Raw genomic sequence first — 26,791 nt, forward strand, 5'->3', positions numbered from 1 at the left:
TTTATGTGAAAAATTGCAAATACCGTCCGCAGGATGTACCCCGAGATAAGGAAAAGAAGCTTCTGATAAAAATCTGCACACAAGTATAGAATTACTTGTATTTACAGCGTGGAATTGTGGCATCTTTCGCATCGCGATAAGATAAGGCATAAAGCGTGCGAGGGGGAACAGCTTCGATTCGCAATGGCGAAGACCATGTGCGCCATGCACGGGCACTCGATTTCGGGATGCGGCCGCACGTGCACGCACCAGTGTAAAAGCGAAACCCAAAACGATGTGTGCTCTATCGGCGCGTTATCTCCCCGCCGTCGTTGCGGCTCTAGTGCGTAATCTTTCGCCGACAATGAAAAGAGATTACCGCGTGACAGGAGGACACTCGACGCGCTTGTAGATATCTCCGCGTATCGTGTTTTAAGGACGTAATAGTGAAAAGGAACGCTTTCTTTCTCTGTTCGTATATTGCCCTCGCAAAAGTCGAACATTTATGGAATATTTATGCTCGCGCAAATTTTTTTTTTTCCTGGCCGCAACTGGGAGATTTTTCCGATGGAAAACCACGTGCGGTTCCGTCAATCTGGGAATCAAATATTTCTCTTTTAAAGTCCGACAATATAACGTTTATAACAATTTTTAATTATTTTTAGAATTAAAATTTTATTTGTTCGGTGTATCGTTGAGAAAAAAAAAAAGAAAATTATTAACTCGACTGTCGTAATTTTTTTTTTTAAGTCTATAACTTTGGAATGTTTAAATTAAATTAAAAATTAATTTCTTGACTAAAGTACAACGGTAAAAATATTATTATATCATTAATCTTCATTATTAGTCATAAATCGCGATCTCTATTATAGTTTGGAGATCCCAGAGGACTTGAATTCCCAGTTGCGGCGATCGGATCTTCAGATAAGAATTGAAAATTGCAGGTATAACGTGGCGCAGCATCGTGGCAGTATAATAGTAACACTAGTAGCATCGGACTCCGTCTTTTATGATCAATGCAGCTCCTTTCACGTTACGCTCTTTCTCATTTCCTTTTTTCCCTCCGCTCTTCGCGATATCCGCATCGTTATCTGTCGCCCTATCTCAACACTTTTACGCAGCATCCTTATTAATGCACGATTATTAATATTAAAAAAACGATCTAGAAATTGCGACATATAAAAATATATTTAAATTAAATTTAAAAATATCCGACGGTGCCGTGCAGTCTTTTACTAATTCCACCTAAATTGCAACGCGCACGTGCGCGGGGGTTTCGGCAAAGATAAAGATGCGTTTTTTAATTGCCTGTTGCAGCAGAGGTTCAAGGATAAGTGTCGATAAAGCGAAAAGAAACGCGCGGAGTGTAATGTAATGCATATTGTCATTGGGTAACGTTTCTCGATACTGTCTTCGAGGCATAATATATTAACGCACGTCTGGATACGGCCGCGGTGTATGTGTCCTCGTACTTTCTCTCTCCGCGACATCTCTACAGACTCCGCGTCCTTTCTTCCTCACGCTTCGCAAAGCTTACGCACGATAATGCCTCTCATAAGTCAAAATGATGAACAGCTCCGTTTCGTGCACCTATAAGCACCTTTTACGGCCCGAAATTCACGTACGGTGCCAGCGTGTGCGCGCATGCAACGCGCCTGCAGACGCGCGGTAACATTGCTGACGCAAAAATATATACACGCGAATACACGATAACGGATTTCATAAATCGCACCGATTGAGTCACACGAATTCTACGTCGATCGAGTATTAATCGGATGCGCCCGGTCACCGTATGTCCTCCGTTTATATTTCTTTTCGCCCCGCGGAATTAAATATCGCACGTAACACGTGCGCAGCCGTGTGCGAAACGGCCTTTAAACCATTCCGGCCTTTTCTCTTTTTTTTTTTTTTCTTTTATTTTTTGAATCCGTGTATGCACATACGGAGAAAGCGGGGCGGGGAGAGAATTCAACTCGATATTATACTCGATATTAAAATACATCGAGTTATGATAATTAAGCGTAAGCTAGAGGAAGGATTCAGTTTTGTAACTTCGAAGATTCGTGCACGCCGATTTGCATGGTGTACTTGCCCGAGCCTCGCATGAAAGAGGAGGTCGGCTTTTAATAAGCATCGCGGGGCACTCGCGTACCGTCGGGGTCCGTTGACAATGAGCGCATAACTAGATCTGGAGCAGGGCGAAAGGGTTGGCCGCGCCGCGGCGTTATGGTCAGGGGGTTGGCAAAAAGCGGCGGCAGCGGGGTGCAGCGTCTCGTAAATCATCGGTTAACTCACTGTTTAGGCGGGGCGGTTTCACGGTGGGTACAGTCTATGCATGGGTTTTCTACACTAAATAATTCCATCATTCGCGATAGGGTCTCGCCCGTAGGAAACAGCGTCCTCGCGCGTTCGGGCACCCCACTTTCGGGCGAGACAACGGGCTGATGTCTCTATAGAATCGCGACGTTCTTCGCAGCGTAATTTACGAATCCCGAATAAAAAAAATAAAGAAAAAGAGGGAAATTAATTAAGCCGATCAGAGGCACCGGAGCGACAGCTGGGAAATTATTATTAACTTTGCGTCTTTTTTTTTAATAAATCACGAAGATATTTCATCAAGCTCGTTTGATTGTCGTTACGTGTGATACTGTAACTTTATATATGATATACGAATTTTTTTTTATGCGAACGTAAAGCAGAGAAAAAAAATCTTTTATTCTTACTTGTCTACCGAGAGAAGGCGGAGCACGATGAAGATTGAGATGATTCACGTGGTACTGCCATTTTGTTCGAAACAGGTTCCCGTCGAGCCGGTCAGATCTGCAAGCAACCACGTCCGATAAGTGTCGATTTACGACAAGCTATCACTGAGCGTGTAATGCTGTTATGTGATTCCATTGCACACACCATTATCGAATCGTCGAGACGAACATAAGCGTATGCACAATGGAAATTCTTATCTTTCTTTTTTTTTTTTAATAATTTTTTAAATATTTTATTCTCGCGCTCAGCTTTATTTTTAATTTCACATATCCACGCGTTATCTATATTTCGATATCGTGCTAAATAACCGACTGTAATAAACGTAAGATTGCCCTGTAGAAATTCAACGAGCTTGCGTAATTAATAATTATAATAATCGCGCGAATATAAAAGTCCGTGTAATTGTTACACCTACTATAGACGGCGATTTACGTCTAACTTCTTTTTCTTCCGTGACATCGCGGAGCGAGAGGCGCCATGGAAATTCGACCGCGTGCCAAAGGGTGGAGCAGTATCATTAACACCTCGCAGGTTTCAACATAGCATTCGTCTTGCTTTTCGTATCGGCGGCTCGCACGTCCTCCGCGGTTCCCTCTACGCGCGCGCATAATCCGACGGTCGCATTTTAAGCGGGCTGCAAGCGGACGCGACATATTTATGGCTTGTTTTTAAATATTAAATGATACAAAGGCGCCGCGCGCGCACACACACGCGCGTCCACGGCGAGGTGGAGCGAGAGGGCGAATAAAGGCCGACCAACAGCGTCGTGTCTCACCTGCCGGTAAAACTCGAATGGAGATGTTAGTAAAGGGCGAGAGGAGAGAGATTGGTTTGGCTCGATTTGGATGGTGTGCCGAATCTCGAACTCGAATTTATGGGGGAAGCCGACAAGAATGTATCTTCCTTGCCCGGGTTCTCAGCCCCCGTAACCGATATCTACATTTACGTTTGCCCGGGGAGTAAGGCGCGCGACAGCTTCTCTTCCCTTCCGTCTCCTTCTCTTCGTCGCGGGACAATCGAGCCGGCTATTTCCTCGACGGGCGCGTTTATCGGCGCGCATCCGACGTACGACGGCGCGATTGCACTTCTGGTATTCAAGGTGAGCGCTCGCTCTCGTCTCGCTCCGATATAAATCGTACGTCTTAATGAATCGTAATTGCGACGGGAACGTCGGGACTCTTCAACCGAATAACGACGAGAAGACCTTTGACGTTTCGCTTCTTCGTTAAGTTTTCGCCGTGTACGAGAGCGAAACAACGGCAGATGCGGACTCGTGCGCTACTTAGAAATGCAGTCTCTCCCCTCGAAGGGGGAGGTAGAGGAGAGAGCTAGTTGGACGCGAGGACGCGCGTTACTATCAATGTTACCACCGAGACCACCGTTGTTCCAGAGAACGCTGCCGGCGGAGATGAGCCGTCATTACTCACCCGCGCACCTACGGGGTCAGCGCAGGTGAGTTCGCTCCCACAGCCAGGGCAGCGTGGATTACCGCCTCTATGTGGCACGAATGTCGAATAGATACGCCCTTACAGCCGGCAGAAGCGTCCGGCTGTAATGATACCCCGGCAACATCAGAGTCGTCGACGTTCTCGCACGACGTAGGTGCACACCTGCGGCCGCGGCTCACCTTCGTCGTTCCTACATACGTGCTTTACCCACCTACCTACGTACGTAACTCCAATATATGTCCCGCACGCGCGCGCGCCCCGTATAACGTTCGTTCGTTAGCAACATCGTCAAGCTTATAGACCGTGCATAGACGACACATTGTTTTTCTACTGAAATCGATCCACCCTTTGCGGCTGCCGTCGGCAAAAAATTCGCATGTAGTTTGCGTGCTAGTTAGAGCCCGGCAAACAGGAAGGAGGATATAGAAACAAATTGTTTCGACGGATACGGTTAACAGCTCCTTTCCGCGCGGCGTGCTTTTCTCCCGCGAGACCGAGGCCCACCCGTTCGAGAGGAAAATCTTAAGACTGCGTGTAACGACGATAGCGTATTAAATAGAACGCGTCTTAATTGCATTCGCGAATAGATAAAAACGTCGCCGCGGACGCTGAAAACAGGTTTGGTAACTTAAGGGTTGAAGAACGTGGAGCTTTATCGTGGAGTTATCGACATTTCCTGGGACGTATTTCAATGTGAATCAACATCGGCGTTATCGCTTGCGAGGGAGAAAGAGAGAAAAAAAAAAAAAAAAAGAAGAAGAAGGTGGGCGGGAGGGAGAAGAGAAAGCGAGTGGAGATGAGGACGAGTAATCCATCAATCAGCGATCACACCTTCATGTTGCAAGCGAAGTGGTATATACTAGTCGGTAAGATGCTCGACTAGTATAATGGGTCATCCTGTGGGACGTTGCTTGAGACAGAACCGGTTATACCTCCGTTTCGCGGGTCCGTCTATTCACTTCCGGTACCTGCCTACAACGTCGATGCCAAAACAGCGTTCGCCATTCAAACCGTTCACTGTCACATAGAACAACGTCGTAATGATCGATGAGCCTAACATTGCTCGGGTTCTCGTCTACGAGCGTCTGATATTCTCTCTGGACGAAAAGATTATGTGGAGACAGATGTCATTTCAGTGCGGTAAATTATGAAGCACGACGAATAAATTTTACGACGCGCTGATGCGCAGATATCGCGATTTAATTGTTACCCTAATATGCGAATAATATATCGATGACTTTTTGGAGAATTTTTTCTTTTAATCTCGTAAAAATTAAATCATAAGTTTGCGTGTAATTATTGATTTAATAAATTGCTGTCGATGGACCGAAAATAAAAAGGGGAAATTGTTTAATTAATTGCAGTCTGCAATTTCTCGTCGTTGTGGAATAGCTTCGTAAAAATCGGTGGATACGATTTTAAAAGATAGACCGGAGGTCAGGGCGAATGATCGAAAATGACGTATCGACCGTTTCTTTCCCGAGACGCGTTTAAAATCGCGAGTGATGTCTTCAGCATTCAGCATTGATGGAAAGAATTCTTGGACATTGTCATAGAAATTGTCCGTTATTAACACGATCTCCCGAGCCGATCCTCCCATGGGCCACATCGATCGTATCGATAGGTGGGCTCGTCCGAAAATTTTACAAGTTTCGATTCTTTCGCCCCAACAGCCCGGCTGATGAAGGGTAATTCGACGATTTGATTCACGGAAACATACAAAAATTTATTTAAAAAAGAAAAGAAAAAAAAATTTACAGTTTAAACAGCGACAAATTTTATCTTCCTCTACTTTCAATAAATAAATAGCGCCAAAGTTGTACCCCATAAATTTATATTTCTATATTTAAATGTACGTGTGCAATTAAGATAACGCAACGTGATTTTCTCGCGACTTAAACATAAATTAAAAATAATTTAACGGCCAAGATTTTTCACCGCTGATTGATTCATTGATCGTTATCGAAAAATCGCTCTCGCGACTAATACCGATTGTGCCCCGTACATTTTATTCACACCGCCGTAAATCTATCGGTCTCTTATACACGCAAGTATTTACGATTCTGCCGAATCGCCGAGTTCTCGCCTCGCCGTAACGCGCCACCCTTCACGCAGCGCGCGTTAAATAGCACCCCGTCTCCCCTCTCGAGAAATTTATTGCCAGGAAAATATGGAGCTTATGGATGAGCAAGTCGGCCTTAACGACCGTGCGAATTCTTTTCTGCATCCCGCCGCGGTTTTGTGGCCGAACGTGACGAGAACTACCGTGGAAGATGATAAAAGCGAAGGCCGGTGACGGAGAGGCGGCAAGCTGGGAATCGAACAGCAGTTATTCGCGATTACAATTTGTCAAAGTGACCGCGGCTCGTCTACAATTAATAATCGACCGGCGTTTCTTCAGCACGATCCACGAAGAACCCGAAATGAGGCCAGATTCGTAATTCGTACGCCGTTTAATTTGGGCTCCTTTCAGTCTTTACCGTCAATGCGATACACGTTACGCGCAAACAGCTCGAAAAATTTCCCCATTCTCCGTGTTAAAGATGTCTAACCGTTTCCAAAAATGGACAATGCTCTCTAGTTGGAAAAAAGATACGTTTCGGTGTTAGATCAGGTAGGTGCATCCGCGGGAGGTCTTTCGCAAGACTATTATTAGAAAAATAGCTCGACCTATGACATGAATGGGTTACGAAATTGGGGTTTTAAGTGCGGCCGGGATATATTCGGGATAAAAAACTCGTAATTCTCCGCGAAAATCCCAATGCCGCAGCTGCCACTCGAAAAGGTCAGGATTGTTCACGCACCTGAATCGTCCCTTCCGAGGCGTTACGGGGTAAAGTTCCGAAAAGAGACTAATACCCGACTTGGTTATTCGCTTGATTACGCGTAATGATGGCCGATTGATAGCAGGAAAGCCACAGATTGTGTGCTCTCACACAGGTAGGCGAATGAACATTCAATCTTTCTACCTTTCGCTTTAGAAAATTTTGTACGAATATATAGAACGGACTTTTCTTTCTTTCTATTTTTTTTTTCTTTTTTACTTGCCTCGTGAAAGGATAGGGAATTAATTTAATTTTTAACAACTTGTTTATAAGTCTACAAAATTAATTTCATTATCGCGCGTACGCCAGAAAGGCGAGAAAAACAAAATTACATATATTTCAATTGAAACAGCACGAGCGAGAGAATGTAATTTAATTTTCGCGACGTGCAATCCAGGGGATTACGTCCTAATGGAAGGTAAGGTTTCCACCCATCAAAGAGAAAAACCGAAAAGATGCAAGTAAAGAAGTTAGTCGGCATTTCCGAGTCGTGATTTACTAGTACACGGTAGCACCCTTAGTTCTAAGGAACAATGACTACTCTGATGATGACAAACGTCTCGTAATACGATACTCGGCCATATGCCGGGTACGACCCTCTGAACGGCATCCATACTGATACATACCGCCAAAGTGTGTGCACGTACATATCATGCAACCTTGCGACCAATAACGAAGCGAAACAACATCATCGGCCAACAAAAGAGGCCACGACCTGAAACCCTGCGGCTCGATACAAATGTGCAGATACGCCAGGTTATAGAATTACACATTGAGGGCAAGGCCCTCGACGGAGTGAAAAAAAAAAAAAAAAAACGCGGCTTCTCGCGACTTGAAATTTTCCCCTCCCCCATTAACGTAAAATTATTTCTTTTTTTTTTTAATCGAAGACCGAAAGAGAGAGCGCTAAAGAGATTTTTCGATTTTTCTAATATTTTATTTTCAATTCTAAATACGAAAGATTTTTTTTTCTTTTTTTATTTCACTATCCCGCAATAAAGCACTTTTTTTCCCCATGTGCGTTATTAGTTAATTATTCTCAGTTATAATTTACTTAAGCTCGAGATCAACGGGCGTTGTATCGATGAAAAGGAAAAAAAAAAAATGAAAGGTTTTCAGAGAGAAGAACCTGTCAGGCATATTTCAACTGATACGCAGCTGTATCCGATCACGTTAAACGTGTGATTATCGAATCGTTAAATTTCTATTCTCCGACAAGTGAGGAACGAATTAATTGACAAATTGCTCTTCGTCAAACTCGCTACTTCTGTCGCAACGAGGCAGAAAGTAATCTCTCATGTCATCGAAAACTATCATGTTCAATATTGACGCGATTATCCTTTTTATTTTTTTTTTCTTTTTCAAATACAACTTTTTAACTTCTCGATATCGAACTCAAGTGTGCAAAGTCCATTAATCAAACTTTGCTACTTTTATATTCTCACGCGTAATTAATATACCATATTTCGCGTTAGGCACGAACGATTATTCAAAAGCTTCAGATTCTATAAGTACGTTCGCTTCGAAATCGATTTTTTACGAGGCCATAATTTTCTTTCGAGTTTGAAAATAACCGCAGGAGATCCGCCGGCTTTCTCTGACCGCCGAAACGATTCGGCGACGTAACTGAACGCCTGGACGTGCGATCACGTTGTAGCAGAAGTAAACTACCGTTCGAAAGCAAATACTAATTACCGAAATACAGACAAACGATGCATTAAACCGCGAATGCAGGCAAGACTCGATTCGCGCGTACGCGACTGATTTCGAGTCCGAGGGCAGAGGCTGCGAATGAGCGCAGGCACTGCGAGAGAGCCTCTCGAAGATTCCTCGGACCTTTGAAGAGGCAGTAACGGCTGCATTTGTCATGATTAGCCCTTTTAGTCATGGTGACCCACCATTATGCCCATCCCAGGACGCGACGTGATCCTGCAGCCTACAGAAGAACCCGCTGATCGCCATTATTAACAGGCTCGGTAGAGTAAGAGAGAACGCTCACGATTCGTGACTACGTTCTCTCGCGCGCTCTCGTATTAAAATTTCAACATCCACTGTAAAGACACGCTAAACCTTTTACGGCTGTTGTACAAAATAAACTCGCCTCCTTGCGTTAGAATTATAGTCGTTCGGCGTGAAGCGCGCGCGCGGGTATACGTACATTTAGTTTAAATCAATCACCGCGTAGCGACGTGCAAGAGCGCAGATCGAAGGTATCCCCGCGATCGATGATTTAAATATAATTTCAAGTTTCGGTTGAGGCGCTCGGCTACCGTTTACCGCTTAAAAAAATAAACAGCCCATTTATCCGCGGACGTGAAGCTTAATACGTTGCCCGTACTACGTCGAGATATAAAGCCCCTCCGTGGATAATCCGAAATGATAACAACGGAACTTATTTATCCGCGCGCACACCTCGGGCTGTGCGCCGACTTATACAGAGAACAGTTCAAGCGCAGCCTCACCGTTGTGCGTTTCACGTTCGTAATACACGAGCGAATAGCGTTCTCGGCGATAGAAAAATTTTGCAAAATGAATTAATTCGCGATAGAATTGCGAACGAGAGTAACCGAGCCGCTTACTCGCGAAGTTGATTAACTCCGCAGCGATAAGATTGAAAAAGAAATCACTTTTTAACCAGCCGTATGAATGTCTTCTTGATTGCGAGATGCGTTAAAGGAGCGCGCTGTTTTTCTCGGATACTACGGCTTCAAATCGCGCACGTTGTATAAAGAAATATCGCAAGAGGAGAGTTAAGCGAGCTTAAACGAATGCACGAATCCACGTCAAAGTTCGAAGCCGGGAGCCTCTTTTGTTGCTGCTCTCGAAAGCAAAACGAGTGTGCAATCATACGAGAAATTAGGAACGACTCTTAGCGGAGAGTCGACAAGCTGTAGGTGTTATTTTAGGCCCCGCGCACAAAGCATCGGCTAAGTGAATCGAATCTAAACAAAGTACGAAGGGTAACAAGGGATATAAAACAAATTCCTGTCTAATAGCTATTTAAAACTACCATCGCGCACGGAAAAATACCTATTACGGCGAAATAATTCTGAAATTACTTTTAAACCGTACGAAACCGTGCCGTTTAGTTACGCGGGCCGCAAATTAAGTGCCACGAGAAATGCATCACGCGTAACAAATTAATCCACGTTGCACAAGACGCTGGCCGTCAGCCGGCGCGTATAATTCATTTTGACTCGATGATCTTCGACGGAAAAAAAAAAGAAAGAAAAAGAATAGTAAGAAAGGAAAACGTGTCTGCCACACGGCAACTTTGCAGTTTCTCACTCCGAGAGCAACCGACCCATGCAGCCTGTTTTATATTCCTTGTTTATAGAAACAACTGCGAAACACGACACCCCCGTGGTAGTTACCCCACCGCCGCTGCAACTCGCCCCCTTTTGTGAAAGTCTGCTCGCTCGCAAAATCCCAGAAGCGTCTATTGTTGGCGCAACGGCGCTACGTTGCATTCTCGTCCGAGGATCGATCGTCGAGGAAGGAAAAAGAAAGAAAGAAAAAAAAAAGAAGAAGAAAAAAGGAAGACGAAACGTCGGTCCTTCATTATGGAATTACGTAACTGTAAATTGAGCAAATACAACGGGCGGCCCCTCGGCCCACGGGCCCCGAAACTTGCATTTTGCCTGCGCCACCGGGCCCTTCGCAGCATGGCCTGGATATCGAGTTACGAACAACCAAAGTAACTCCTATCTGAACGAGACATCTAGCGAGAACAAGTTCCCGGGATGCAGTAGCGTCACCTGAAAGACCAGGAACAGTATCGTTTGGTTTTGCACGCGCGGGCCATGCATAAGAAAAGACGGGGAAACTCCACGGGGAGAGAGAGAGAGGATCTCCTCCGTGAGTCCTTTCACGAAGGTAGGAACGGTCGTCCAGCGGGCTCGCGGCGGTTGCCGCGATTGCTACTCGACTATCGGAACTATTAACATAATGATATTTCGTGAACGTAATGAGAACTGTGACAGTCTCGCATACGGACGAGGCGAGAGACAAGAGCGAAGGGTGCGTCAACCCTCCGTGCGAGCACGTGGGTTTGATGTGTACGAACCGCAATAATTTATCTGACGCAACTGCAATTAGAGTTTGTTAAAAATTAAATTCTTAAAACTTACTTTCGTCGAACACTTCTTTTTATTTTATTAGTTATTATTTTATTTTATTTTATTTTATTTTATTTTTTAATTCTCAAAATCAAGACGACGTTGATACCGTTGGAGGAAGTGATTACTATTCACAGACACGCGTGCCCGCGTGCTTGTGGTACGTTTCCGATCGAATAGCGATATCGCCGTACGCGTAGATGAAGATACTCGTTCAGCCTGATCGAACGGCATTGTAACATTCTTTGTGCCTTTTAATTGAATGTAACGCAACTCGAGTCCCGGATATTCGAGACGTCGCCGTAACGAACGAGCGTTTTACCTCGGCACCGCTGCGACAGATTGAAATCCGCATTAAGGCGAGAACACGCATCTCGATCGGCGACAAAAGAGGAAACGCGCTCACGGGCTGCCAAGTGGAGCATTTACGCTCGAAATTCGCACCGCGTCACGCTATTGAGGTCAGATTAGCCCCGGCGAGGATTACGTAGATCGAGAACGGTACGCGGAGATCGTGTGTCGAGTGGGATGCGAGCGAAGTCTAGTGCGGCCGGCGGGCAAGCAAATCTTAGCACTCGCTCTCGCTCAGGATTACCGCCAATGACGCCATCGACAGGTGTTAATAGGCGCATTCGAGACGTCCCACGATCACGCGTTAGCTCCGTCGCAACTCACTTTTCTCGCCGCCTTATCGGACCCTGGAAAACTCGGCGCGATAACGACATCGATTAATAATCGACTTGTTCAAGGGTAATCAGCTGCGCGAGAATAAACTGGTTATTACACGAAATGGCATAAGTATTCATGCTCCCAGCGAAATGATACGACGCACGAATGTTGCAACAAGTAAATAATAATTTCTAAATAACAAATAAATTTCGCGGGTTAATTAAACGTCGCCGCGTCCAGGCGGGAGATAATTTAAACAGCGTTCTACAGCTGATAATGATTTGACGTCGCGGCTGATCGTCCGATAAATTAAAAAAAAAAAAAAGAATTTTCTTTTTTTTTTAATAAAACAATGTCGATGGAAAATCTCGGCGGAGGCTATCGGAAAAGTCTCCGGGGTTTCCCGTGACGGGATTCTGACGGTATTGTACTGGTAACTGGGAGTGACACGCGAGCTTCTCCCACAGGATGCGTTATGGGATCCTGGAGGACTAATTTACAGAGCGACGGTGTAGAATAGCGACATTGATGGATACAATTGTTGCCCGTATTGTGCCGGTTATTGTGAAGCGACAATCGAGATGCGTGTTCTCATTGTCCGCTTGTTTGCGGCCACGAACAAGGCGTGCATCACGCGCGCTCGTCTTTCTTTTTATTACAGAAAAGATGTACGCGCCTTTCAGATTTGTTATAAAAAAAAAAAATAATATAAAAAAAAAGAAGCAAAAAGAATTAAAAAAGAAAAAAGAAAAAAAGTTTCGCTTGTTAAACGCATTTGTGCGAGCGGGAGAAGCGCGTTAAATAAAACGGAAACGAATGAATAATAAGAGCCACGGACTCGACTACTTTGTACGCGAGTAGCTGGTTAATGTAAACCCGATTACGTACCCTCCCCGATCCCGCCCGGCCGTGTAATTAAAATACAGAAATTGATTCTTCCGCGGTGAAAAATGTTTTCATTACGTCCTAATTTAAATGTCCCGAGTTCAGCCTCATCGTGATAATTATGCCGCGGCGAGTGCCGGCGCGAGAACCGGATCCGCGAACGGAATAGCGATTAAGAAGAACATTTTTGCCCGAATGTTATCCGCGCGAAATTATAGTTGTTCATAATCCTAGCGCGAGACGATGCATACCAGACGCCGCGGGATATTTCATCGCGCGTATTTGCATGCGGCACGCGGAGTCCTCGCTCGATAAATTAAAAAATGAGCTTCCGCGACTTAATAGCCCGTGCTCCAGATTCTGAACGAATCCCACAATAATCGTTTTCCATAAATAAAGCCACCGTTAATTGCCGTCCCGCGACGCCGCCTCGAAATGAGTACGCCTACGCGCGGCAGAATGGAAAATGGCGGGAGCCACGATAGCGAAGAGAACACGTTTCAGTTCGACCTATTTTATGTTTCCTGCTTACGCCGCGTGTTTTAAACGTTTGCACCTTTACGCGCGATCATACGCTAGGGATATCTCCGATCGTTCTCACGATTTTTCTTTTAATACATCATGCATTAGCAATAAAAAAAAAAAAACAATTTCTTATTGAAACGCCGTGAGATACGATTCGTTAAAAATGCTCGCGCGACAATTTTTCGTTCGCAGTAAAATTGGGAAAGCGGCACGGAAAGCGTAAGAGCGGATTTAAATCGAGAATACTTTCTCGCGCGAAGGAAATGCATAGTCGATGTGTACGTAGCTCGGCACATAGACGTAATGGTGATGTATGTGTGCGCGGCTGGAGGAAGAACCAGAGCCATGCCTGACAATGGAATCGCATAAACTGCATGTCACCCTGTTGTGTGTAAACTCGTGGGGCGCAGCGCGCGACAATTGGTGACAACACGTCGACAAAGCGTCGGAACGAGCCAAAACGAGTCGAAAGAGCCATGTGGTGAATGGCGACGGATTTGAGCGGGCGATAACGCGCGGCATCTAACTTTGATTAAGATAATCTTTAACTCTTTAACGTAAAGTACAAATAAATAAAATATCCAGATCGACGCGGCGGCGTGAAAGATTGGACGAGGAAAAAAAAAGAAAAAGGAAAAAAAAAAAAGAACAAACAAACTTCCAGTCAGCTCACTGAAATGCAACATTTTTAATAACGCGGTGTCCCTGACGCGATTAACTGTAACGAGATTATTAATCATCGCTTTCGCGTTTAGATAGCGGTACATCCGCGGTAGCTTGATCAATGCGTTCCCGTTTAAACGCATTCGGAAAAGGTGCGAATTCGTGCCGGCGTTTCGTTGGACGAATTCGAGAGAGGTTCGTCGACGACGCTGGCGGATAGTTCCCTTCGCGAGTCATTAATCACGACTGCGAGTCCCCGATTCAGCGTCACGTCAGAAGTGGCGGAGGGGTAGAAAGAGATCGTAGCACGCTCGCGGCGAGCAAAAGCCTCGAGGTGAGTTTCTGTATGGCGGGCAATAATAGAGCCGTAACCGTAAGCGGGCGCAGCTAATAGTAATAATGTTCGGGCCGTGCGACACGTTGTGGGGGCAGTGCAACGGACGCGCACGTGTGTGCGATCTTTGCCCGGGTGTGCGTGTGCAGCGTCGTGCGATGCGACACGCAACGCGGGGCATATAGTATACGCGCGGCGGGCGAGAAAGGGTCCGAAAGGCGGCCATCGGCGGATCACAGAGCGCCGAGCGTTCGGCCGACTTGTTTCCTTCTGCCTGGATGCATTTGTCAAATCCGGCCGGTGACACGTCCCACAAACTTGACCGCGCCATTCCCATGCCGCTTCCCCGCGCCTCTAAACACCCAGCACCGCTATTTGGTCCCCAGACTTTGGATTGATCTTCTGGTAGCACGCACGTGTAGACAACCCGCGGACGCAATTTCCGCGTTTAGCGCGACGGAAATAATACCCCGAAAAAAAAAAAAAGAAAGAAAAAAATAATACCGCTCTTTTTTTTTTGAACCCCACGGCATCGACGAACAGTCCCGCGGAACGAGATCGCCTCGAGGAAAAATGTCGTAAATTATACGCGGTGCACGCATGCTGCTGGCGTCGCGTACCTCTCGTCTCTTTCGATTAGCACGGTGCAACAAACAAGAACCGCCAAATCATTTTTGCACGCGAGAGAGAACGCGGCACAATACGCGCGATCGAGCGTAAGGGATGAGAGGTGGATCGGTATCTCTCCCCTTCGCCGGCCAGGAGATTTGCGTCCGTCGGTTTCTGTGTGGTAAACACGTTGTGTTAGCGAAGGTAACGATGGCCCATCGCACCATTGATTTGTGGCTCTATTAGTTCTGGGCTCGTCGGGTTCACACCTGGCCGCTTTCCGCCTTACGCCCTGAACCTCCTGCCTTTCTTCCTCTTCCTCTCTCTCTCTCGCTTTACTCGTCATATGTGTGCGTGCTATCCGCGATAAATCGAAATCATTTCTCTCCTAAGAGCCCCGCTAAATGCATTCGTACGTATAGATCTTATTAAAAAAAAAAAAATAAAATAAAATAAAACGAGAGACTTAATCGTCGCCGCTTTTTCGCGATGCCGATTTGCTTCCTCCGCGCTGCCTGCGACGTATAATCGAAGGCGAAAGGTAGAAGACATTCGCGATACCTGCCGACGTCGGATATAATGTCTTACGGTGAAAATACGTGAAAAGGGAGGAACAAATGAAAAGATTCCCGGGCGATGGGAAAGAGGCAGGACAGTCGAAAGCGCCGTCGAAAAATGCCGATGAGGATGAAAGCGTCGGCGAGACCACCCTCCGTGAATCCGACTAACTAGTAATTAGACCGAGGACCTGTGTCTGCTCGAAATCTAGCACCCGTATAAACAGCCCTCGATAACTTTCGAGTCAACAAGTTGATAATGAGAGCCGTCTCTGCTGTTTTATGTCGGCGGACGGAAAACCAGAGACACCGAGTCGTCTCTCTCAAGTGCGCCGTAGATATTAACGTGACAGCGTTTCCGAAAAATGGTGAGAACACCAGTAATATATCCTTTCATAAATATATAAAATAAAAAATATATATGTAACTTACATTTAGAAGAGGATCATTATCAGCGACGTGGAGAACGCGGTATTCCGACTCGGGGCCTCGCCGCAGTCCGGACAAGAAATTCCGTATCTCGGAGCCTGAAAGTAAAATAGTTTGCGTCAGTAATGATATTTAAAGCTCTACAAAATTTATTCTTGCACGTTAATTAATCTTTAATTTGCCGAATATTATTTACGCGCGATTTTAATTTGCGTTATTCCTCGTCTAACATTTCCTGCGCCGATGCAGAATAGCTTCTTTCTCGAATTCTCGGTGGTGGTAGCGAGGGGGAGCTAGGGAATCGGGGTAAAACCCTTGGTTCATATAGGGCTAGTAAGGGCTAGTCGGCGTTCTCTGTAGTTCGATCGTGGGCGGGGCGTCGCGGTGCACGGCGTCGTGTGTGAAGCTGAGATTGTCAATGGACGGTATTGTTGGTGCACCGCTACACAAAGATGAATAATAAATGGCTGCGCTGCCATATTGCAGGAACGCGTGTGTAAGAACATTAATTGACATTCCTCACATAATTTCTTTTCTCTAATGCACAACTCGCTACCACCGGGTAGGTGAAAGACTGTTTCTCTTTTTCGTGTAACTCTTCGACGCTTGAAAATGCGAAATTTATTCGTAAAAAAAATAAAATAAAATAAATAAAACGGCGTAAAAAGACGAAAAACTCCCGAGATTCTCGAAACGCAAGCGAGTAGAAATTCACACGATTGTTCAACCATTTTTAATCAATTCCTTCCACAATCGGGGTAGATTAGCGTTTTACTAAAGCACATTGTCGTCACGCGTGTCACTTAAAATTAACCCACCACCGCGTGGTGCGACCATGGTGTTTCGCTCCACGGGAGGGAAATAAGGAAGAAATAATGTGACTTATGTTTCACGCACACACGCGCTCACGCACATGTACGCACAGAACGGACATTGTCCAGTTAACTATTGTGTCGCTCGACAGTCTAAAGATCAAAGATCACGGGCGGGATGTCGCTGCATGTCAGTAGCTTCCGCTCTGGAAAAGTCGTGCTCTCAATGCCCCATCGTTTAACCATGACGCAATGAATATCGCCGATTCATAACATCAAACCTTCCGTAGATTCCGCAGTTATTTTTTCGGTTTTGCCTTTTTTTTTTTTTCCTTTTCTCTGAAATCAGCGGGATTCAACGTGAATGAACTCGAGCTTCCTAAGCCAGTGTCTTTGTACCTCGCAACGATGGGGGAATGACTCCGGGACTCGGTCTACGTGTGTGCAACATGCACGACCGTCGGCAGAGAGGAAATCGCGGGGTGAAAGTACAATGGGATTTATATTATTACATTTATGATAAATTCGAATCGCCGCCGACGACGGGGATCGAATTAACGGCTTAATTGGCTATTTATATTTTTCGCTCGGTAATTCTGTTCGCGAGAGTTCACCCCTCCCCGGCACCTTGGCCTCTTCTCTATGAGAAAAATCGGCGGCGTCGAGGAAAAGTCGCCCTACCTACCGCGGCGGTCGATCCCGACAAACGAAAATAAATAACGCCGCAATCTCTGGAGAGTATCTATTTTTCACCATGTTCTCCATGTTGTTCGCCGCGCCGCCTTTCCGATACCTGAGAGGACACGGGAAAAACAGCATCGCCACGGCGGCGGCATCCAAATCTAGCCATCGGCAAAGATCCGCGACAAACAAAGGCTCTCACAAATCGGCAGCTCCGCCTCCATCAGAAACGAATCGACGGCCGGAGGCTTAACAATGCCGTGGCATGTTTTTCAATATTTAGCCATCATGACTTTTCGTCGGGCCTTTTGCCCGAAATCTCCGTGTCGAATTGGAAACTAGATAATTCAATTAGGCGACAGCTGCCGTCGTAGCTATACATACACAGGTAGGCCCCGTCATGAGATTATAGAACGACCGTGAAGAAGCAGGCAAAAGGGGGAGAGAGGAACGCGGGAACACACCCTCCGTTCTCCGTTACGTGGTGGTAACGGAGGAGAACTCTCGATGTGTTTATTTGCCTCGTCGATATTTCCGCAGACACTGTGTGGCCATGTGTGCGGATTCGCGCGATCAATCTTACTTTTTTTCTTATTTTTTTTTTTTCCCCATTTGTATGTTTCATCTAGCTTCCATTCTGGTCATTCTAGTCCGGCGTATAGATTTCTAAGAAGGTGGCGATCCTCTTCATTTTTAGTACCTCTTCGTCCACAGTTTAATCCATTTTCTTTTTTTCTTTTTTTTAATCGACGATGCATTTTGCGAATATTTTTCAGTCACCTATATAAATTTGTTACGTTCAGCAATAAACGCCACGTCTGGGAATAAAAAGAGTTCCTTGACGGGCGTGGAGTACATTCGCAGCTCGTGTCACGAACAATGCCGCTATATTGTGAAAATATTGATTGCAATTCACCAACAATGGAGACAATGCCGCAGACTTTGCCGTCTTGGCGACACTCTAAAAAAAAAAGCAGTTCAAGCATCATCTCCTCCGCGACGACGCCGGTGTCTGACCACGTCGAAACAATGTTCGTAATTTTAATTTACCGCTCCGATCGGGTTAATAAAATTGTTCCGCGGCGCCATCGCCAGCGGTGGCATTTTTACTTTAAGCACACAAGCCGAATTATTTCTCAATATTAATTATATTACAATATATTTACTATTTATTTCGGGAAGCAATTTCCAAAAATTTATTTTCTATCAAGCGCATTGAACACCGCGCGTTTCCGACTTCTGATTCAAGTAAGCACGCCCGGACGCTCCTTTTTCGCGCTGACACAATATCAGATTCGAACTGCGACGTCGATTGCGGGATTTAAATATTTTTCACTCTTCAAAGATCAAGGAGATAGGCGAGCGGCTGGCTACGTGCTCAGCAATACCAGCGGCACTCGAAATTCAAGTGCATGTGTAAATGCTCAAAATCGCTGATGACGCGTTTTCCAGATAGCATACGTATTCCAAACAGAATAATAAGACTTTAAAAAAGAAAAGAAAGTATAATCATTCTAGTCACGTTCTTATCGGGATAAGAGAAAAACCGCGAGGCGCAAAAAGATGACGGCTCGATTTTTCTTCTCCGTTTCTTTGCTTCAACAAAAAAAAAAAAAAAAGAAAAAAAATCACAGAGCTCGATCGTTGAATATACATATACATATATATTTCTTTGATGCGTGAGCTTTTTTTTCCTCCACAAATTCACCTCCGATGGCGGAAACGCACAGCGGCAGATGGTATCGTTAGTCGCGGACTTACTCCTCCGGAGTTCTTTTTTTTTTTCTTTCTTTTTTCTCTCCTCTCTCCCTATTTAGTTGCGTGCGCGAGGAAGGATAAACGGCAGTAAGCAGGAGGCGAGCGATTACGTAAAGTGTGGCGGCATTTAGCCCGACTAATTGCGCGAGAACCGCGGCGAAAGGGAGGGCGGCGCGCGCGCTTACGATCGCATGTGACGATTCTTTGACACGCGACGCCGACTTGTTAGTAACACACGCGGTTAACATATGTCGCTTTCCGAACAACATCGGCCCTCTCGATTTGTTCCAATCCTTGCGGACGTGGTAATTTACATTGCGCGCAGCCGGAAAAATTCCAGACAGTCCGTAGACGTTTTTTCTTTTTTTTTTTTTTTTAATTACATGGCACGAGAGTGCGTTTAAGCGTGCTACGTGCGATCGTAGGAGCGCGGCGAATTAATAGCCTGAAACCTGAAATCGACAAATCGTTACAGCGTGGAATATTTGGCGACATCTCTCACGTTTCACGTGCACTGTTACCAAGTGCATAAGACTTTGATAATCCAGGCATTTCTACATTTTTTTTTCTTTTTAATTTCAACATATGCGCACATATATAATATAAGCCGGTCATTTGTCAGGACAGATTAACTTCGCGAATTAAAAAATTGGAAACTTACTTTAGATAAAAGACAGAGAGACGAAGAGCGAGCCGTCCGATGTTTTGGCATTGAAACTTAAAAATTTCAGGCTGAGATTATTCTTCTCACCCTGGAACAGTTTAATAAATAATTATATATATATAAAGAACGTTAAAAGGACTGTCGAGTGTAATTACTATTGTTAATAACGTAGGCAAATATATTATTACCTGTAGTATATCAATCGGAGGAAATTAAGTAATATCGTTGATGATATCGTTTCAGGAAACGCAGCTATGATTGCGCTCGTCCACGGCATGAAAATAACCTATAAATAATCGGACTGACGAAACGCACTCGATTCGGCGGGCAATTCTCTCGAATGAGTGAATCACCGTGAAAACGGTCGGCCTCCTGTTTGTCTCGATGTCGCAAACAAAACGCCTCTCCATGGATTGAAAATCAAGTGAAATGCCTTTCAATGGATTCTGCGCCGTGCGTATGCGTACCACGAACCGCGAATATTCGGCCGAACGGATTGAAGTCAGCTGAGGCTGAACCGCGCGCTTTTTGTTTGTGGTCACTCTCGAAAGAACAAAGAGGCGCCCTTTTCAACGCCAATATAGTATTTTTACTCTCATCGAACGTTCTCTCTTACCTCTCCCAAGGGGAGAAGCCTCCCCTTTCTCTCCGTCCATCTCTCTTCACGTTTACTTTCATCTCAATCTTTATCTTTATTCTTCTTTATTAAGCATATTAATATTTGCGATTGCTTTACCATTTCTGATACAAAACATTTGTTATAAAATAAAAATACTGTTTCGATTAACGTATCTTTTTTTTTTAATTAATTGAACTTTTACTTACCATCGATAGTACTGTTGATTAATTAATTTTTAATTGTCCATTTCAATTGCTAAATTGTAAAGAATTTTATTAAATAATGGTTACACTTTTAAATATTTGTTATATATTCAGTGGATGTCTTTTTTAACTTATGTACAAAACAGAAGAAAATCAAATCGAAAGTGACAGACAAAATAATGTTACTTCTACCTATCTTCAAAAAATACAATATATATATTTTTTTTTTTTTTATTAATACATTATTAAATTTATATTCGTATTTAAAAAACCTTTTTTTATATTAAATAGAATGTATACACATATTAAACATTAAAAATAATTTCCAGAAAATCTTAAGTTTCCTCTAAATACTATACAGTTGTACATTTTTCGTACAGTTTTCATTTTATGCAAACACATATCTATTGCGTTACATATCTTTAATACTTATATATTTTACATATTTTGAAAAGTGTTACAAAATCTCGCTCGAATCAGAAGAATCGTAATAGCATTTCGTTTCAAATAATTTTCTTGGAGTTGACATGGCACTCTGCACCTTTGTCGGTGAATTGCTGGATTTGTTAAAGATTTTTTCATTTTCCAATGACGTTTTTTTATATGCAGGTCTCTTAGAAGTACTTGAAACTGTACTTTCTCGCACGAGTCGCGCTTTGCGTGCGTGGTCAAATTTAAGAGAGGAAGAAAGAGTCCGATCTTTTTTCACGTTGTTGACTTTTCTCTCGATATCATCGTCAGAACTATTACTGGATAACCGTCGATTCCTTTTAGCCTCTTCGTTGATTAACGAATTGGACTTGATTGTTACGCCATTCATCGGGCTGCTGTTTTCAAGAGAAGAATTCAATGTACTCGAAAAATCATTAACCATTTCTTTTTCAGCTGCGCGATTGCGACATCTTATAGATCTCTTGCGAACAGAAGAAGTCTTTAACTTTTTATGAGTAGATAAAATGGAATCGCTGCTGCTATCTGAATCCCACAATTTTGTTCTGAATATTATTTCTTTCTCTGGAGTTTCCGCTGTAACGACTTTTGAAATGGGAACATTTTTGCGATCTATCTTATTTTTCTCTACCGCTTCTTTTGAACCATTTTTACTGTTGTAATTTATTTTATTTCTCTTTCTCAAAACCGGAGATATTACTTTACGTTTGATTGGTAAATTGGCAGCTAAATTATCGTCTTTGTCTTCGTCATCTTCACTCGAGGAAAATATTAAATACCTATTACTTTTGCGATTTTGTTTCTGCCGCGAAGAATTAATTGTCGTCTGCTTGTCGTCAGAAGATTTAATTTCGGAAACCTCGCTATGTACCGATTCGTCTCTTTGTAGTTCTCTTGTATTCTTTCTTGGCGAACAATTTACAATACTTGAATTTCCATTTCTTGATACATTGTCATCTGTCGACACTTTTAATTTTTTTCTATGTTTTATCGATTGAAAAAAATCATCTTCGTCCGATGTCAAAACTGAAGCAAAATAATTATTACCTTGACTTGTTTTATCGTTGCAATTTTTATGTTGAGATGTAGCATCCTTAGTAGAATCCAATCTGCTATTTAAATTCTGACTTGTACTAAAGATTATATTACCAAATGTATCATCACTTTTCTTAGATGTAGAACTTCCTAATGAATGGTTGCTACAAATAATAGATTGAACATCCGCTTCGTCATTTTCACAAATCGAAGTTTCGGAAGATCTAGCGATTTGTGATCTTAGTTTACGATTGGTTTCCAGACTAGTATTCGATGAACTTTTTTTATTAAGTGTAATATCTGTGTTTTTCACAGTGTTAATTTTCTTTGCAGGTAATTGTTCCAATACAATTTTAACGTTTCTAATTTTGCAGCCATATTTCTTTTCTGCATTATCAAGAAGACGTGCTTTAAGCTTGCCTGATACATTATTTTCTTCAACGGCATCATTTTTATTCAAGGCCTGCTTTTCCATCGTTGTACATTGTACATTTATAGTCGACAGTGGCAATCGTTCCAATACAATTTTAACCTCTCGCATTTTTATATTATTAATCTGATTCTTTTCATATAAATTGGAGTACGTTTCAGATTTATTAAAAGATACATTTGGCGAAATAGCGTTGTCTTTAATTGAAAGTTGCGATTCCACTACTGTACTAATTGACAATTGTGACATATTTTCCTCAATCCACGATTTGTTATTCTGGCTCTTGTCGGAATCTTTCAAACGTGATGGTTTTCCTTTTTGTTTTTTTGCATTTGAATAAAAATCACGGTTCAAACGTACATCTAAAAGGCAGTCGCTTGAAGAGGTACTTTGCGAAGTATTTTCATTACATTCTAAAATAAGAATAGTACTTTGATTGCTATCTACCGTATCTTCTTTCAAATTTACAACCGCGGAAGAATGTGATTTTTCGGATTCACTTAAATCCTTGAAACTTTTTACGAAGTTTTCTTGCTTTTCCTGGATATTTTTGCCAAGTTTGAGCTTATCTGATAAGGAAGGCGAATCTATTCGCTGTAAAACTACCTTTGGCTTTTCATTGACAACCTCTAAGCTTCGTTTGCTTTTTTCACTATTTTCAGAAATATTCCCGTCATCGCGTTTCGAATGACATGACACGTCGTTCTGATGTGTGTCCAAATTTTTATTAATATCCAATGATTTATCGAAGTCGTCAATGATATTGACCTTATCTTGAATTTCCTTGTTATTTTCACTTTCGTCAATGTCCGATATATTTTTTTTAGAGAGGTAACGAGATTTTCCTTTCTTGAATTTTCTATTCGGTTTGTCGGAACGTTTACATTTGTCATTTAAAAATGCTGTTTCTTTAACAATATCATCGAAATCTAAAGCGGGATGTAAAATTTTTTTTGCTTTAGATAATCTATCTGCTGTACCGTGTGTTTCAGTTTGTATCAGATCAACAGGAGAATATCGCCCTGAATATAATTTTTTACGATGAAGAGTTGACAGATTCATATTTTTTACAGCTTTCTTATCTAGGGTGGCTTCTGAGATGTGTCTTTCCTGTTGAGTATCCATTTCTAGCACTTTATCTTGATTAGAAACATTATCATTCTTATTATTTCTGACGAAATTTTTTGACGTTTTATTGAAATGTTTAAAAATGGATTCAATGTCTAAGGTTTGGGTATTTATAGCTGTAGGATACAAATCAGACTTCTTTATTTCGTTTTTCTTTATACTAAATATTTTCTGCGAACGAGTATCAGATTGTATTTCATTTGTAGGTATTGCCATACGTTTTGATCTTGACGTTGAATTATTTTTGCTCGCGACATCCGTCACATCAATATTAATACTGTCATTATCATCATATATCTCTTGATCAACTTTTGCAGCTTTAATTTGGTCGGTTCCATCATGTGCATCTATATTGGAAGACTCTCCTGTACATTTAGCACCTTCTATAATAGCTATAGTATCTGCTTTCTTTGTAATATTTGCATTTGATAAAATGTAAGCTGCAGTATCCACAGAACTACAGGATGACTCATTTTTGCATTTTTGGTCATCAGTTGTACTCACTACATTTATTACATCTTCTACATTTATTCTGGGTGGAGATACAACTATTTCTTTTTCACTTAATGATGATCCACTTTCAGATGATACATTATCATCTGAAAGCACCTTGTAAGGTGGATTACCAGTATCTATCCAATACTGTACTAAGGCTGGTGATTTCCTCATAGGTACTCTCTGTTCACTGTCATGTTCTTCATTAATAATCATTTCATCTTCATCTTCCTCTTCCTCTTCTGTTTCAGGTTCAAGAGTTTCAACATTTAACTCAAATTCATCAGACATCTAAAAATAAAGTATTAATAATTTTGCAACTGACAAAATAGCAAGTATTTTAGTAACAAGAAACAAAAGTTTTCAAATATGATAAAGATACAGAGGGAAATGATAACAGCATTCAATTAAAAAAAGAGCAAGTACCTCTTTAGAATATCTATCAAAAAATTTATCCCAAGTCTTCTCACGAACTTCCAAAACTTTTTTCGGTATCATAAAATTAAGAATAGTGTCTTTTGTTCCTGAAATCCTGCATAGAGTTAACGATATATATTAACGATTATAAAAGATTGCATTAAATAAGATGTATATTAATTTACCTTTCAGCACTTTGTAAATAAGACTTTGAGAGAAAACCATTATGAATATCCTGATCCACTATGCAATCTTCCATGTGTTATTTCTCTTTTATTTTACTGCATTAATAATGTAAATAATATAGTATGATAGTTGTACAGTTTCTAAACAAACAAAATTGCAGTACTGCGAATAACACTTGACGTATCAATAACACATGAAAACCACGAAATATAAGTGAACATAAAAGAGTGGAAGTCAATGCACTATTCCGTAACGAGCGCCAAGGCTGCCAACCTCGGTGCCACCAATTAGGTTTAGTAATGGCTACAGCTAGATTAACCAATCACAATTATTTTCCAAAAAATAAAATATGACCGGTTTCCGTACATGCTTTCGTGCAAGATGACAGCAAGATACAGATAATCGTATCAGTCGATTCAACCGTCTGTAACCGCACGAGTAAAACGCAATAAATTAATGTAAGAAAAAAAGGTAATTTTTAATTTTATTTTAACTAAATCTTGACTAACCTAAACAATCAGGAAAGACGAAAAAAAATTCATGTTAATTTAGGAGAAACATTAAAACAAAAGGGACCCATCACTTATCCTCAAATTTATTTTATAAAGGATAGTAGATTTATAAACAGGTTGCATATATGTACTACATCTACGCGATGCTGCTAGCGTTAGATGCAATTCTTGGCCACAAATCTGCACATTCTTTTGCGACAGGTCCTGTAATAGCCGATCCTTTCATCTCTCCTTTGTTATTGACAATTACACCAGCATTGTCTTCAAAATATATGAAAGTACCATCCTTCCTACGAAACGGTTTCCGTTGCCGAATAACCACAGCAGGCATCACTACAATATTAATACATGTACATATATTTGAAGCCCTAGGAAAAAAGTAATGTATTTTATTTGCTTAACAGAAAAAAGTAAGCAACATGCAAAACATTTAAATGTTCTTTAAACCAATTGATTTACATAAGATTAAAATTTAATCACATTAAAGTCTCTTTAAAAATTTAATTTAAATTTTAAAAATTAAATTTAATTAAATCACATTAAAGTCTCTAAAAATTTAATAATTCACTTTTTTCCAAAAAAACAATTAATACATCGAGTAAAAGCAAAGAAAGATTTAAAAAATAATTAATTTACCCTTTTTCCTAAGTTCAGGCTTTCCTTTTTTCACAGTGGCAACAATCATATCTCCTGATCCTGCTGCTGGCAGACGATTTAACCTGCCTTTAATTCCCTGTACTGCAATGACATACAGATTCTTGGCACCTGAAAAAAAAGTACTTGTTAGAAAAATATATTACCAATAAGAAGAAAAGAGAAAAAGATCTATCTGCATTAATCACATCTCATTACTTTTTATTGAACTGTTTTCCTACTGTAAAGTCTTGTTAGGTATCTGTTAGATAATAACGTTAATTATTAATATTATTTTTACTCTGATGTGCTGGCCGAATAATAAAAACGACAGATTGAAAAGTATATGTATAAACATATAAACAGTCAACCATGTGCCTCAGCAAGTCACAGGCAATTTTGGGGTTAGATATCACACATTCTGAAGGCTTCCTTTTTCTTAAACTCACCGGTGTTATCAGCGCAATTGATGACCGCGCCGACCGGTAAACCCAAGGATATCCTGAACTTGGCTCCAGCCGATCCACCACGTCCTTAGGAAATAATAAGTAACATATTTTAATAGCGGCATTGAAAAAAATCGTCCACTTCTCTCGTGTAACAAAATGTCCCGTTTTATTGCGTGCCCGAAATATAACTCGTCGTTTCGTCCTTTCACCTGGGCACGATACGTCGTCCCAACATTGATGTTCCCGGATCTCGATATTCAGCAACGAACTTACCTCTCTTCGACATCTTGGCTCGTTTAAAAGAAAGACCCGAGCGGGTCGAGCAAGCGTGATCCTCCTCAACGTAAAATGGAAGGTGACCAGTGCTGCCAAAAGTGCCGAGAAATGTTTCACACCCAACGCGTTCCGAACCTCGCCGAAGATCTCTACAGTATGTGCTCGCTCCGACAGAGGACCTCTCACATTCAGATTCGATCCTTTGCGCAGAGAGCCCAACTCGGAATCGTGGCTTCCAC

The 26,791-nt window shown here is 42.3% G+C and overlaps 2 protein-coding genes and 2 long non-coding RNA genes across 5 annotated transcripts in view; 1 reads left to right on the forward strand and 3 right to left on the reverse strand.

Annotated features, from left to right (window-relative positions):
- LOC139110319 (uncharacterized) overlaps window positions 1–20,520 on the forward strand; it is a 103,536-nt gene extending 83,016 nt beyond the window's left edge. Inside the window, exon 5 of the long non-coding RNA XR_011546974.1 lies at window positions 19,963–20,520. This is a non-coding gene — a long non-coding RNA (uncharacterized lncRNA). The remainder of the gene's footprint in view (window positions 1–19,962) is intronic.
- Window positions 1,888–20,040, reverse strand: LOC139110322 (uncharacterized). Its single transcript, XR_011546976.1, has 4 exons — window positions 19,908–20,040; window positions 19,717–19,807; window positions 15,808–15,902; window positions 1,888–2,799 (listed from the first exon to the last, which is right to left on the reverse strand). It is a non-coding gene; the product is annotated as an uncharacterized lncRNA (long non-coding RNA).
- Window positions 20,521–20,621: 101 nt separating the features above from the next.
- Window positions 20,622–24,981, reverse strand: LOC139110301 (putative leucine-rich repeat-containing protein DDB_G0290503). Of its 2 annotated transcripts, none has more exons than XM_070669956.1 (3): window positions 24,682–24,981; window positions 24,506–24,603; window positions 20,622–24,370 (listed from the first exon to the last, which is right to left on the reverse strand). In XM_070669956.1, exons 1-3 carry the CDS (start codon window positions 24,719–24,721, stop codon window positions 20,999–21,001), a joined length of 3,510 nt encoding a protein of 1,169 aa, XP_070526057.1. In that variant the 5' UTR covers window positions 24,722–24,981; the 3' UTR covers window positions 20,622–20,998. The 2 variants fall into 2 exon arrangements, with proteins under 2 accessions (XP_070526057.1, XP_070526056.1); XM_070669955.1 differs by having other exon boundaries at window positions 20,623–24,370; window positions 24,506–24,611.
- A 276-nt stretch (window positions 24,982–25,257) lies between these two features.
- On the reverse strand, window positions 25,258–26,690 carry Rpl23 (ribosomal protein L23). The gene is made up of 4 exons (XM_070669994.1): window positions 26,550–26,690; window positions 26,277–26,360; window positions 25,831–25,959; window positions 25,258–25,527 (listed from the first exon to the last, which is right to left on the reverse strand). Exons 1-4 carry the CDS (start codon window positions 26,560–26,562, stop codon window positions 25,331–25,333), a joined length of 423 nt encoding a protein of 140 aa, XP_070526095.1. The 5' UTR covers window positions 26,563–26,690; the 3' UTR covers window positions 25,258–25,330.
- Window positions 26,691–26,791: the final 101 nt, after the last annotated feature.

This window comes from Cardiocondyla obscurior, linkage group LG20, assembly GCF_019399895.1.
Source record: "Cardiocondyla obscurior isolate alpha-2009 linkage group LG20, Cobs3.1, whole genome shotgun sequence".
NCBI lineage: Eukaryota > Metazoa > Arthropoda > Insecta > Hymenoptera > Formicidae > Cardiocondyla > Cardiocondyla obscurior.